General features: G+C 39.2%; 1 protein-coding gene across 5 annotated transcripts in view; it reads left to right on the top strand.

The window, feature by feature from the left end:
• The window catches only part of CABIN1 (calcineurin binding protein 1), a 205,453-nt gene extending 202,919 nt beyond the window's left edge, over positions 1–2,534 (top strand). For all 5 annotated transcript variants that reach the window (XM_077835271.1, XM_077835274.1, XM_077835272.1 and 2 more), the window contains 2 exons: positions 465–691; positions 1,223–2,534. In XM_077835271.1, coding sequence (XP_077691397.1) covers positions 465–691; positions 1,223–1,366 — 371 coding nt within the window. In that variant the 3' untranslated portion in view covers positions 1,367–2,534. The remainder of the gene's footprint in view (positions 1–464; positions 692–1,222) is intronic.
• The last annotated feature ends 12,396 nt before the right edge of the window (positions 2,535–14,930 follow it).

Raw genomic sequence — 14,930 nt, 5'->3', positions numbered from 1 at the left:
GCAGGGGGAACAGCAGGGGAGGGGCCAGGGGTGAGCCTCCCTGGCTGGGAGTTCAGGGGCTGGGCAGGATGGCCCGCAGGCCATAGTTTGCCCACCTCTCGTCTAGGAAAAGTAATTTTGCAGTGGCATTTTGAATGGATGTGAGTAGGGCAAGATTACATTTGCCAAGTATTGTACTTGTCAAGGAAAGCTTGAGATATTGTGTGTCTCAAGAAATGTCACTGCCTTTTTGCTGTTACCTAGAGCATGAACTGCAGAATCCTGAATCAGTTTCTAGCACTTTGCATCTCCTCCTGCTCTTCCATTTCCTTTTCCATTTCTGAGTCTTCATACAAAAATCTTTGCAGTGAAATATATGACTGGCTCAGATGATTTCTTTTTAACTAAGATATTGTTTTCTATCCTGTGACATATGTAAGCATGGAAAACCCCTGAAATTCTCTTCCTGATTCTTTTCTCCTCAGCCTCCGGTTCCAAGCCAGAAGTCAGTTCCAATTCACATTCCTTGGGAAGCCAGCAGAACAAAGCAGACAGCACCAGAGTAAAAACCCGCATTCTGCCCACTATGCCAAAGCTTTTTATCCCTTCATCTATCACCAAATTCCCACCTGAGATCACTGTCACCCCACCAACACCAACCTTACTTTCTCCAAAGGGCAGCATTTCAGAAGAGACAAAGCAAAAATTAAAGGTAATTCAAGAAAAAGGTCATGTTTGGGTTTTACCTTAATTCTCCCTTTAAAATGAGATTTTTCATGTCATTGGAACAACTTCTCCTGTCCCCAGCTCATCACAGGAGATGAGGTATGATGGTATGAGGCCCTAGCTGCTCCCAAGTGGAGTTACTTTAAGGATTAGTGAAGTGTAGGCTGTAGGTGAGCTCATAGATATCATGGTCCCAGTGCTTGCAGGAGTTCATAGCTACTGCAGTCCTAGCAGTAGTCATGAAAAAGGACGAAGTAGAAATGCAGTCTGATTGGGATATCCCAGCTGTTCCAGTCTGTGTCTTATTATAGAGAGAACTTCAGGAGTACTGGCTGTGAGGAAGCTTACTGATGATTCAGTATTATGGAGCCGCAAGCTGGGACACACAAAGTTTTACAAATAAGGAGACTCATAAATGTTGAGGAATAGCAGACATTTGTCTTTGAGCCCTGTGATCGTGGGTTTATTCTAACTATTCAGCAATATATTTCTCTTTTTTCTTTTTTCTTTGGGTCAGTCTGCTATTTTGTCTGCTCAGTCTGCAGCAAATGTAAAGAAGGAGAGTCTTTGTCAGCCAGCATTGGAGATCTTAGAAACCTCAAGCCAAGAGTCCTCACTGGAGAGTGATACTGATGAAGATGACGACTACATGGACATATAAATAGATTGCAGTGGTCATCACCAACAACACCAACCATATAACCATTCTTCTGTTGCCAGCATCTCTGCCAGACAGTACATCTTGCTCTTCGTTGGCATTGTCCTCCAATTAATCTTCATCAGCATTTTGTCATTCACCTCCATTATCTTCACCACCATCACTGCCTCTGTATTGCCTTCAGAAACTTCTCCATTCTACCTATCATGGTGCTTGATGGAAAGAATGATTGGTCACCAGCCAGTTAATTCATCTGGACCAAAACACCACCCTTAAACTCCAGTAAAGCCAGTCTTGTGAGCTGCAAGCATTTCTTTCTACTTGCTCTTGCTTCTCCAAACCAGATCCTTGGGAGCCATTCCAGTGGCTTTTTCTTTAAACCTTCCCTTTAGCTGTCTTTTAGCATTTCTCCCTAGTTGACTTTTCCTCCAGATAATTTAGCAGCCCGGGCTCCTGCTCTGTGTTTCCAGCATTTCCAGCAAAGATGAGTGGAGGGAAGAAGTTGGCAAACAAGCAAAGGTTTCTCCTGCCATCACTGATTTCCTATGCCTTCTGGAGAGAATTGGTGAGTGTTTGGCTTCTTGGCACAGCCACAGGACATGTCAGAAGTTGGCTGGATGACAGATAACCAGGAAGTTGGGTTTCCAATGTGGGCAGAATTTTTGTCCCTCCCAAATTGTGCTCATTTCACCCTTAAGTGTTAAGTCGAATAAAATATTATTTACCTGAATGTTGGCTCAAAGAACTGGACTGAAGACACATCTTCCAGCATTGTCTTATGGTCCCTTCTCTTCTAATTGCCTTGGACAAGCATTTTGGGCCAGGGGCTAGATGATATTTTTATGGTGATATTGGGGAATGTTATAGATTTCAATACCATTTCAGTCTGTTTTTTACAGAATGACACGAAAAGGTGTTTTTTATCTATCTGAAGAGGGATTGCTCACAGTTATTTATATGGGAAAATAATGGTAACAAACAGCATCTTTTTCTACTGAATGTTAACTTTGTAAAATAATGAATGCAAACCATGCAAAAAATATATACATGCCACATATATAATATGCATACAGCTTACCATGTTAGATTGCTCTTTGTGTTTGGGGGGAGGTGTGTTTTTGTGCAGTGCGGAGCTTTGTATAAACATTTTTTCTAATAAAGTTAAAATGTACTCACGGTTGCCTCTCTTAACTGCTAGTTGGAAAGAGCAGGACATCTGTTCATCCTCCCATGATTCTGGAAACAGGTGCCCTTTGTGGTTAGAGGAGGGATGCGGGGGGTGATCCATTATTTTGTAAAGACTGGCCACAAATCCATCTTAAATACACCTGGTCTCACATCTCCATCTCCTCAAGAACTGACCAAGGCCAGTTCAGACAATGTTGCCAAACATGCAGCCACAGGAAGCCCTGCTACAAAATCCATTCTAAATTTTTTTCATGACATATCTGGGATATTATTTGTATTATTGTAACATCGAAGAGCCCTCTTAATGGGCCAGGACCCCATTGTGCTGGACGTTGTACAAACACAGAACAAAAAGACAGTCCCTTCCTCAGAGAACATACAGTCCACTCTTTGAACACTGATGGATAACATAAGGGAAGAGAAGATAGCCCAGTGATGACAATGGCCATATTGAAAGAGTATTTGACTGTACAAACCTGAAATTCATACACTATCATAGCAATCACTTTTTCTCGTTAGGAGGAAGAACTTGTTTTTAACATGAATCCTGAACAGATATGAGCCCAGGTCAAAATAGAAATTCAAATATTTACAAACTTTGGAAGTGTTCAGATCCAATTTGCATCTCAGATCCATCATTCAAAACTTTAACTACCACCACATAGTTTAGTTTGAATAGAGTATGACTGGGAAACCGTGACAGACAAGTCCACTGATCAGGACATCAACAAATTCTAATGAAACTAGGTCTAGTTAACAGAAATTACAAAATTATCTACATGAATCTAAGGGAGAGAGAGAATATTTGTCAGGATCAGTGAACTAGCAATGCAGATATATTCATTTTCAATGAGGAAAGTATCCAGTGCTGTCTTGTTCATTAATTTGGCCTGCTTTTTTATAAACCGAATGCATAGCAAACTATATTTTGTAGACATTAACTGACTGGGTTGTTGTCTGTGTTTTTTTTTTTTTTAACATCTTGTGGTCTCTGTCTGTTTCTATGTAACATGAGGTCACCCAACAGGAGTGGTACAGTCTATCGCAAGAAATGGAAGACAGTGAACAGTATGGACCTCAGGGCCAAACTTTGAAGGATCATGTAATTCTATGTAACGTTCATTCACGCAAATGGACTTGACCATGTAGGTCTTTGGTCAGTATATACTCTCAGATGTATGGTTAAGTTTAGGATAATCTGAATTCTTGGCTCCATGGGTTTGGTGATACTATACCAAGACTGAGGATTTGATTGGATCTTTGATAGCCTATTTTCATTGTATTCCTTATATAATATATATATTACAATTTTTCAGTAAAATTAGTCTGGGTATTTTGTTTTAAAAACATTTAATTCCTAGTCTATGACGATTTTTGTCTGCATAAATCAAAAAAGTACCTTTTATTCAAAGAATTAAGTTTGTAAGTGCAAAGTATTATATTTACCTTTATGTCTCCTGAGGATTCCAAGGTGCTAGAAATTCTTCAGATATATTTTCCATATTTTTCCAACATTTTCTAAACTGTCTGGGTCTTTCTTTCACTCCAACCCCACCTCCTTTTTTATGAGATGTGTTCTGTTTTGTGCCCATGAAAGGGTGTAACAAGGCTAGAGATTGCCATTTTCTGTTAGCAAAGCAAGTTGAACGTTGCAGGTCTGTTTTAAACACAGTCTACAGTACTGTGTAATCTGTGCTTTGGCCTGGATTGAAAGCTCTCAGTTGCTTCTCTCCTTTCCTTTTATCTGTTATGCTTAATTCCCATTACCCTCAAGTGACTTGAGGACTTTCTTCTTTATACACATGAAGGTGGTTCATACTGATTTGGTACATGTACTGCCTCCTCCAAGCACGAGTCTTCAGCTACTGACTACATACTGTTCTGGCAAGATTCCATGCCATCTTTTATAATTGTATTTCTGCTGACTTCAGCCAAAGGAACCACATACCTTCCTTATACCCCAAACTGTGCCTCTGTAAGTGATGATTATTCAGTCACTGTTCAACTCAGTGAAACTTGTTCTGAGACAAAAGATGCCAGTAAGGATGCATTTTGTGTGACATGCTTGTCTTAAAACCACGTGCAAAAGGGACCACGTAGTGAACCCCGACTCTTTTAAAAACCAAGAGAGAGTAACTTCCCCTCATTATCGCTTTTTGGGAGGCCAGTCAATAAAGTCCAGTAAAGTGGGATTTGTTCCAGTTATAGCCACTGAAGTAGCTGCACCAATGTAAAACCCTAAACTAGACAGGTAAAACTGATATTAGTCATACCTTGCACTGGTGTAGTTTACCTCAGTTTCAAGCAGAGGTAAGCTGTGGTGATGCAAATCATATTTTATGGTAACTTGAAATCCCCAGTGTAGATAAGACATAATTATCAAGCTAACATCACTTCCAGCTTCAGACTTGCATATCAAATATAGGCAAGTAGCCCAACTTCACTTATCTACCTCCTGTGATGATATATTTTTTAGGGGAACTGCTGGACCACCATCACCTCTGACATCTGTGGAAAGGTTCCCGGGTTTCTTCATAAGATTGTGCCAGATAAAGAACAACTAACAAAAAAAGAAAAAAAAAAAAAAAAAGCTGGTGAGAGCCCCCTTTATTGTAAAGGAACATAGGGAGGAAGCTCTGATGCCAAATATGAGTTTAAAGGAAAAATTTTCTTTATACTCAGCACATGGAGTAAGAAGAAAATACTACTGTATTAGAAAATGGACTGTTACATCGTCCTCCCTGCTTTAACAATGGGAAGAACTTTAACATTTAAACATGAAACTTTGTTTACCTGGTAAAACATATTGTTGGTGTTCAATGTCGTCTTTCAGCAGAATGGCTGGTGCTAGCACAAGATTCCAAATCTTCAGACAAAAGGCATTATTTCTGTGTAGCAGGAGATGATTCTCCGTATATAACACTGAACAAACAAAGTGGTAACAGCTTTCTTTGCAGCTGCTCCCCATGTCTCCTTGGATCTTCTGTGCTAGCCTTTGTTACATTCATAGCATTCATGTACACTAAGTGACCAGCCAAAGGAGGTGAGACCAGTGTTTTCAATTTCAGCACACAAGCATCTTCCAAAACCAGCAGGATCCCTAATGAAAGAGTTTTTTGTCCTGGTTATTCTCTCATTAATTTCTTAAAAGAGCAAATCCACAATTGTTCCACTTCCACTCAGATTTTGATATATCAAAATACCCTTAAATTTAACACTAAAAACAGAACAAAAAAGAACAAACCCAGACTTCTTGTATAATCACAAAAGTTTAGCATCTTGGAGCAAGGGGAAAATATTACTATTTTGAGTCTGAGGTTTAGAAGAATTTCTGAGGATTTCTAGTGTTCCTGCACCCTCATAGTGTATGTTTCTTTGTACCTGCAAAGATAACTGACCTATTATTATTAAAATTTAATATTAATATGGTAGTGCTTAGAGATACCAATCCACATTTGGCATCCTGTTGGGCGGAGTGCAGGCTCGGTGCCTGGCCCAAAGAGTTTATAATCCAAGACCAGCAAAAATTCTGATCTCCCAGGTTGGATCTGTGCCATACTGAGACTTACATGCTAATCACTGATTTCCTTACTAGTGTTCTTCCTCTGTGTCAAAAATATAATTTTTAAAAAAGTGAATAAACTTTATTCCACAATTAAAATGTGGGATCAGGTAATACTGCAAAAGTCTTCATTAGTCACATCAAGTATTAGTATGTTCAGATGTTTTCAATTCAGAGTGAGAGTCTGTCCTATGGATAATGACATAAATGTGTCTCTTGCAGCCAAAGGAAACAAGACTTGATAAGGGACTTGTCAAGAGAAGGAACCAGGAAAGGATGAGGAAGGTCTGTCAGCAGAAGTGGAGGCTAAAGTAAGGAATCTGAATTTGGTCAGGTTGGACTCAGTGGAAGCAAAGAGGTGCCAGGTGAGGATAGAACATAGGATTCATTTTGTTTGATCAGATCAGTCAGCTGTCAAGTGCAGTGTGCTGCCTTTGGCAGTGGTGATGACAATTCTAGGGAAGGTTAAAAGTCTATAATGCACCTGGGCAATTTGTGCAAGGCTATACACAGGGCAGAGCTATGCACCTACTTAGTCCTATAGGTGATCATCATACATCTTAAGGCCCAGTCCACACCTAATTCTTAAATTGATCGAGCTATGTTGCTCAGGGGTGTGTGAAAAATTCACACTCTTAAGAAGCATAGTTTAGCTGACCTAAGCCCCAGTGTAGACACCACTAGGTCAATGGAAGAATTCTTCCATCAACCTAGCTACTGCCTTTTGGGGGGGTGGATTTATTATAGCAGGGAGAAAAACCCTTCGGTTGCTGTAACAAGTGTCTACACTACTGCATCATAGCTGCATCACTACAGCTGTAGTGCTTGTAGTGCAAACATCCCCTAAGGCCAGGGCTAAAATAAAAAGTTAAGTCAACCTGGCTACGTTCCTCAGGGGTGTGAAAAATCCACACCTCTGAGCATCGTAGTTCAGGCAACCTAACCCCTGATGTAGACAACGCTAGGTTGATGGAAGAATTCTGTAGGCCTACCTACAGCCTCTGTAGCACTTCAGTGTAGACACTCGCGACAGTGACAGGAGGGATTCTCTCATTAATGTAGTTAATCCACCTCCCCAAAGGGCAGTAGCTAGGTAGATAGAAAAATTCTGCAAAAAGAAAAGGAGTACTTGTGGCACCTTAGAGACTAACCAATTTATTTGAGCATAAGCTTTCGTGAGCTACAGCTCACTTCATCGGATGCATACTGTGGAAAGCGTAGAAGATCTGGAGGTTAGGTCGACTTCACTATGTTGCTCAGGTATGGATTTTTCACAACTCCTGAGTGACCTAGCAGGGTCAACCTAACATTTTAATGTAGGCCTAGCCTTAGAGAAGATAAGGGCTTTAGGCAAGAAGAGAGAGGGTCTGCAGCAGGGATTTCCCTACAACCCTCCCTCCCCCCAAATTTCCCCAACCACCCCCCTAGTAGTCAACTAGTTACATCAAGGAGTGTTGCCAATTTAGTCAGCTGGAAATTTGAATTGAAATTGAAACATAAATACACATTTTAAAAGCATATATGGTATGTGATAAAATACTTGTACCTGGTGGAAAAGCATAATAGGTTTGAAAAGTATGAACAAAGACTAGCTTCCTCACACAGCTGTTGTTTTTTCTTACAGTGTGGATGCATTCATTTTGATTGGTAAATAAGGTCTGAATGAGCTCTCCCCTGACAACTAGTGATGAGCCAGGTGTTCAGGACCAGACTGTATTTACATGAAAACACCTACTTTGCCTAGGTATCCAGCAGACAGAGCTGTGTTACCGAAGTGATCAATTTTAGCTGGTGTTGGGTGACAAATCACTTTAGTATTGAATGCGGAGGTAATGAAATGTTATCCTTATTGTGTAAGTAAAGGGCAGCAGAATGGTACATAGCCTGTCCTGATTGAGGAGGTCACCCGCTTGCCACATCAGATATGAAAGTAAAAAACGTGCTTGAGCCCCAGATTAATTAATTGCATTCCAAATTAAGCGCTGGTCACCCTCAACTGAACTGCACTCGCTAAGCAAGGGTTTTTGATGGCAGATCCCAGTGCGGGGAGAGAGAGGGTGGGGATAGGTGTTTTGCTTGGTGGTGTGGGCTCTACCTAAGTCACAGACACTATTTGACCTGTCCTCTCCTGTTTAAAGACCAAGCTGATAAGGCTCAACTGAGAGGGTTATTTTTGGTTACGTGACCACTAGAGCTGAAATCACTGATAATCAGGCCTAAGTGTTTAGACCTGCTGCAGGACGGTGTTTCTGTGAAAGAGACAGTCCATCTTCCACTAGCAGCAAGGTTCCCCCACGGAGAGCTGAAATAACTGAGAGCTGGTGGAACCTCAAAAGACTCAAGAGGTCACAGTGGCAGGTGGCAGCAGAAGGTGATGGCGCAAGGCCATTGGTGACGGAGAGATGAAGTGAACAATTGCATGACGAACAGTGGTCAGAGCAAGTGGCCGTGGCAAGTGGCTGGAGGAACAAGTAAAGTGCCTTCTCCTCCTCTGTCCCCCAGAGTGGGAGGTGAACTCAAGCGAAAGCATCTCTGAACTCTGGGTCTCCATTGACCAAGGACAACAACTATGAGTTGACAGCGGTGGAGGGAGAAGGGAAGGGTACGTTAAAGGAACATTTGTTTGTTGGACTATGTTTTAGTGACTTTGCTCCAGAATGCTAGATTTGTGACTGGGAAATGTATCTAAATATACATTTCCTAGTAGGCCAAGATTTTTAAAATGCATTATTTGCCAAGGTCATTATCTCACATTATCGCTATCTCGAGAGGTTGTTATCTTAGGGAGTTTCTGTACTAAACATTTTTATTATATTATAATTACTTTTTACATAAGAACATAAGAATGACCATACTGGGTCAAACCAATGGTCCATCTAGCCCAGAATCCTGTCTTCTGACAGTGGCCAGTGCCAGATGCTTCAAAGGGAATGAACAGAAAAGAGCAATTATCGAGTGATCCATCCCCTGTTGTCCACTCCCAGCTTCTAGGGAACAGAGGCAAGGAACACTCAGAGTGTGGTGTTGCATCTCCGCCCATCCTGCTAATAGCCATTGATGGACCTATTGTCCATGAACTTATCTAGTTCTTTTTTTTAACCCTGTTATAGTTTTGGCCTTCACATCATCCCCTGGCAAAAAGTTCCACAGGTTGACTGTGTGTTGTATGAAGAAGTACTTGTTTTTGTTTGTTTTAAACCTGATGTCTATTAATTTCACTGTGTGACCCCTAGTTCTTGTGTTATGAGAAGGAGTAAATAACACTTCCTTATTCACTTTCTCCACATCAGTCAAGATTTTATAGACCTCTATCATATCCCCTCTTAGTCGTTGAAAAGTCCCAGTTTTATTAATCTCTCCTCATATGAAAGCCGTTACATACCCCTAATCATTTTAGTTGCTGTTTTCTATACTTTATCCAACTCCAATACATCTTTTTTTAGTTGGGATGACTAGAACTGCATGCAGTATTCAAGATATGGGTGTACCATGGATTTATATAGTAAAAGTGGAGAAGCTTGGTTTGCCAGACTGATCAGCAAACCAATGCTGACAACCTATGTGAAAAGGCTGCAAAACACCAAGCCTTTGGACTGCATTGGCATGCAGAAATCCTTATAAGCCAGTCAGTGTTAAAGCCAATTTTAGAAGTACTTAATGAGGCTGTTAAGAATGCTGGAGACACAACACAGATTATGAGAACAAATATGGCTGTCGCATCATACTTTCTATTTAAGCAAGAGGTACCACACGCTACAAACTGGAGGCCAATGTTAAGTGCATGGTCACTTGTTAATCCTGAAGTTGACCAAGACCAACAAATGCTCACTATCTTTCTGCAAGAAGCTCAGTTGACTGGTTAGAAGCATGCAGTGCAATAGTGAAAGACTCAGCAGTTGAAAAAATGAAGAACTCTCTCACTGCATTCAGCAAATGTGCATACATGGCTGAGGAATGCATCGATGCAAATGGGTGTCAAGTATTAAGTCATTGAGTATGTTATCTTGATGTCAGTGGTAGGCCAGTAGATGCATTTCTACATATTCAGATTACAGAAGACACATTGGCTGCATCTGTGACAACCCACATCTTAGAAGAATTAAATGCTTGTAAATTTAACCCAAAAGAGATGGCTGCCTGTGCATTTGATGGAGTCGCAATCTTCTTTGGAAGACATAGTGGAGTATAAACTTTGCTCAGAGAAAAATGTAACCCTAATCTCTCTTATGCCTACTACAGAGGCCAATTACTTCAGCTAGCCCTAGTATGTGGTGCAGAATCTTCAAAAGACATTTAAAAAACCATAAATTTAATGTCTTCATTATATTCTATTTTTCAGCAAGAGTCCAAAAGGACTGAACGTCTTGGAAAAAATAGAAGATACCCTGGCACTGAAGTTCAAATGAGTCCAACCTGGGAAGACCGCTGGCTTTCTCATAAGCAGCCCTTGGCTATTGTCTTCAAATTACTGCAACCATTATTATTGGCTTTGGAAAGTATCCACTGAGATGGGCCAGATCTAAGTAGGGAGGCTGGTGGACTACTTTTGGTACTAAATTCAGAGAAGCCTATTGCCATTCTCTCTCTTGTAAGTCTACTGTTGAAACCACTTTGGTCATTAAACAATGGTATCTAGGCATCTGCTACAACAGTAGTAGACCTTTGTCCAGCAATAGAAGCTACACTTAGATCAGCGAGATATACATTGCAAACATACTGGAAGAAGCAAAGACTTCAGTTCAGAAGTTGACTAATTAAGGCATGTATATTGACTCCTTAAGTGAAGAGAACAAGACGTGTTCATTAAGCCAGCTGAAAAAGTACACAGACTTGATTCTTACAAATATACAATAGCAATTTCTGGATTCTACTCAATCTCCACATAGCTTTTACAGATGCCTGTCTTATAAAACACCGACAGTTGAGTGGAGTGAGGCGCTACCAGCAATGGGGCTGCCATGTGCTCAGAACAGAGAATTTGAACAGAGTAGAATATCATAAGATGAACAAATGAAGATTTGACTTCAACTTCTTCTTTATCATCACTAGTGGTTCAACTCAATCTTTATGCTATATTTCCTGGGATGAAAGAAGTAGGAATCCATCTCTTGCTTCTCCCAGTCATAACAGCTACAGTTGAGCATTCTTTTTCCTGATTGAACAGAATTTTGTGTTCTGAAAGGAGTCACCCTCTACCCAGATCATGAGCATATCATGAAGGACTGGCAGTACCGGACACACAAGAAGCCACCAAAGATTAATACACTGCATTCAGAAAGTTCATGAATAGAGTTGTGCAAAATTACAACAAGAAACCAAGAAGGCTGTAGATGTTGTGCTTCATAGTAGGCTTGATTAGCCAACTTTCATTTGTGTGATGATTTTAAAACATGAGTTAAATCTAATGATTATGAAACAATTTTTAGTTTTTACTATCATGCCATAGAGCCCACCTTCGCCCTAACAGTCTCACCCCTTGTCAGCCATCACCCTCCCTGTATATTTGAACACCTTCCCCCCTAATTTCAATTCCTGGGGAAAACACTGGTTTGTAGTTACTGCCAGACTTCCTCTTCCTTTTGATTAATGATTAGTTCCAAACTATGGAGAGTGAAATGTTGGTCCTGTTTAGTGCACAAGCATTTTGGGGGAAGTCTGGAGCAGTTTCCACAGGAAATATTGAGGAGTTTTTTCTTTCACTCTCTACCTCCCTTTTTTTTCCTTTTCACCATTGTTGTCCATTTACTACCCACCCTGCTGCTGTCTGCTCATATCCGTAACTACCCTGGCAGACTTCTTCTCAGTAGCAGAGATTGTCTTTCTACGTCCAGCTGTCTGCCACATATATATCCAGAATACTGAGTGATGATGTCACAGCCCAAGTGGCATTTTGATGAACGGAATGAGTTTAGAAAGTTTAACTAGCAGACTCCAAAGGTATCCTAATTGACTAAATTTCTCTTTATACTAAGTTATATGAAATGTAGGAAGGACGTTTAGTCCTATTAGGATTTTTTTTTAAAGTAAAATTGTTGGCCTGCTGACCTTGATAGTCATCTTAAAGTAAGGTTTCAGAATAGCAGCCGTGTTAGTCTGTATCTGCAAAAAGAAAAGGAGTACTTGTGGCACCTTAGAGACTAACAAATTTATTTGAGCATAAGCTTTCGTGAGCTAAAGCTCACTTCATCGGATGTTATCTTAAAGGAACTCTCTTTTTTTTCTTTAACACTAGAGGGTGCCATATTGCAGAATAAAAGCTAAAATCAAAATAGATGACTACAGGTTTTAAATCAAAGCGATTTAAATCCCCAATTTTAATCATGATATAAATCAAAAAGTAGGAAACCTTGATGTAAATAATTTATTTTAATTGTGTTTGGCATTTGTACTTTAGCTATTTTCCTAATGAGAGGTTAATTTTCATTAAAACGTGGATTTGCAACTAAACATAGTCTTTACACTAAATTTGATGATTCTTTTTGCTAACCCAGAGGGGATATAGTAGAACCTCAGAGTTACGAACACCTCGAGAATAGAGGTTGTTCATAACTCTGAAATGTTCGTAACCCTCAGCAAAATGTTATGGTTGTTCTTTCAAAAGTTTACAACTGAACATTGACTTAATACTCCTTCAAAACTTTACTATGCAGAAGAAAGATGATGCTTTCCCTTTATTTTTTTTAATAGTTTACATTTAACACAGTCCTGTACTGTCTTTGCGTGGGCTTTTTGTTTTTATTTTTTATTTTTTTGTCTCTGCTGCTGACTGATTGTGTTCTTCTGATTCCAAATGAAGTGTGTGGTTGACTGGTCAGTTCGTAACTCTGGAGCTCTAAACTCTGAGGTTCTACTGTACTATGTTGACATTTATTCAAGCAGTTATAAAACTTAATTTACATTTATTTAGATTCTTATTTTTTTACATTTTTATTATGTTAACAGTGAATGATGCATTTCTTATTTATTAGATTAATTTTGTCTTGTGGTTTTTGTCTAGCTTTGTTTAGATGGAAATTCAAATTCATTAAAAATGCACAAAACCAGCATTTTTCATTGAAAAAAACTACCTTAAGTAGGATGGTTACATAAGAAAAAAAGTTTATCAACGCATGTTTTGCATTTAAAACTAACTTTTGATTTACTAAACAAAGGAAGTATTATTTGTAGTTAGTGATTGAGCTGATTGGTTTTGGTCACAAAGTCCGCTAAGAGTTTAGAACTAACAGACCTCATTCTCAGACACAGTTTTGATTCACAGATTGGAAAAGGAAAACGCTTTCCTGTTTTTTCAATTCTCAGTTGGTTTCTTAACTTTTGAATGAGCTAGTCTTTCAGCTGAACTAGTTGAGTAAACTGAAGTGAAGAAATTATTCTCTGCACCTGCAGAGAGGGTACTGATGTCAAAAACTGGGTTAGCACTTCAACAAGCTCTGGTTCCAGGAGCTTAGCCAGTTACATCCACCAGTCACTGATTTGACTTTCTTTAAAATATGACAGCAAACATGTACTGCTTCATTTAAATTATTTTAATATATTATAATAAGTTTAGGCCTTAATAGAAGTTGTCAACTTCAAATTTAATTTTAATGGGTTTGTTTCTTTAAAAAAAAAAGTGTTTAAATTTAAAAAATTTAAATTTAAAAAAATCTTTGTCCCTGGATAACCAAAGTCTTCATATGAGCCCTTCAAAGATCAAACAATCTTAAGCTAAGGTATCCATGTTCCCCCCTGCCGAATCTGTTTCTGCAGAACCTTAAAAAATCTTGTTAGAAGTATCCTTTGCACAGAATTATAGTTAAATCTAACAGTTGAAAGGACAAATTCATTCTCAGCAAATCCCCCAGGATTAAGGTGGAGTTAATTTAAATTGTATTCCTATTGCTTAAAGTTCTTGGAAACAAACAAAAATTATGTATTATTGCTACTAATGTTGTTTGCAGTTTCCGTTTTGCCTGAAAACAGAATTATTCTGTGCATGTTTGCCAGATTAAAGTTGTTTTGATCTTTGGGCCCTTGGGTGTATTTTGTTTGATTACAGTTAAGCACTTTTTTTCTTTAAAAGAACTCCTGATAAGTGCTTATACAGCTTATTTTGTAAAGAGGTGAAAGTCCTGGTGTGTTAACTAATATCCCTGCATTAAATGGGTCAAATTGTGATTTCAGTTACATCAGTTTAAATCCTGAGTGACTTCATTTAGTTAATTGCAGTTACTCAGGACTTCCAGTAGTGTAACTGAGAGCAGAATTTGGCCCCTGGTATTTATCCTCATTGCTTTGTAAAGTGCTTTGAGATACTTTGTTAAAGACACTGCATAAAACCAAATTCTAATTAGGGACAAAAACATGAGTCTGAGAGTAACATGAGAATGAAATTTGCAGAGAGGTTTGGAGCTGGAAAAGGTTGTACAGCTGTATCCAATGTATAAGAAGGAATGACTGAACAGGCAGCTAGGAGCTAAAATCAGGTACTATACTCATCTTACAGTAATGCACATGAATTAGGATAGTGAGAAATAGCTCTGGCATGGCATGGTCTGCAGTAATCAGAAAAATAAAAGGCTCATAAGTTCCTGCCTCTTCCTTAAATGGGAAGAATAAAATTCATTTTTGCCTACCATTAGGATTTATTTGTGCAATTAGATGATTGGATACATGGCTTAGTATGAAAGCCCTCAATTATACAGTCCCATTGGGGGGAACACTTCACAACATGTCTCTAAGTAAACTGTAAGGGACACTGCCTATTTGAAATCTTGTCAATATATTTGAAAAACAAAGTAGAAAGTAGTTTCTGGTACAAAATTAGCCACTGCCTAT

Source organism: Eretmochelys imbricata, chromosome 15 (genome assembly GCF_965152235.1).
Source record: "Eretmochelys imbricata isolate rEreImb1 chromosome 15, rEreImb1.hap1, whole genome shotgun sequence".
NCBI classification, from domain to species: domain Eukaryota; kingdom Metazoa; phylum Chordata; order Testudines; family Cheloniidae; genus Eretmochelys; species Eretmochelys imbricata.
The sequence above is the reverse complement of the archived record's forward strand: the minus strand, read 5'-3'. Positions and strand labels throughout refer to the sequence as shown.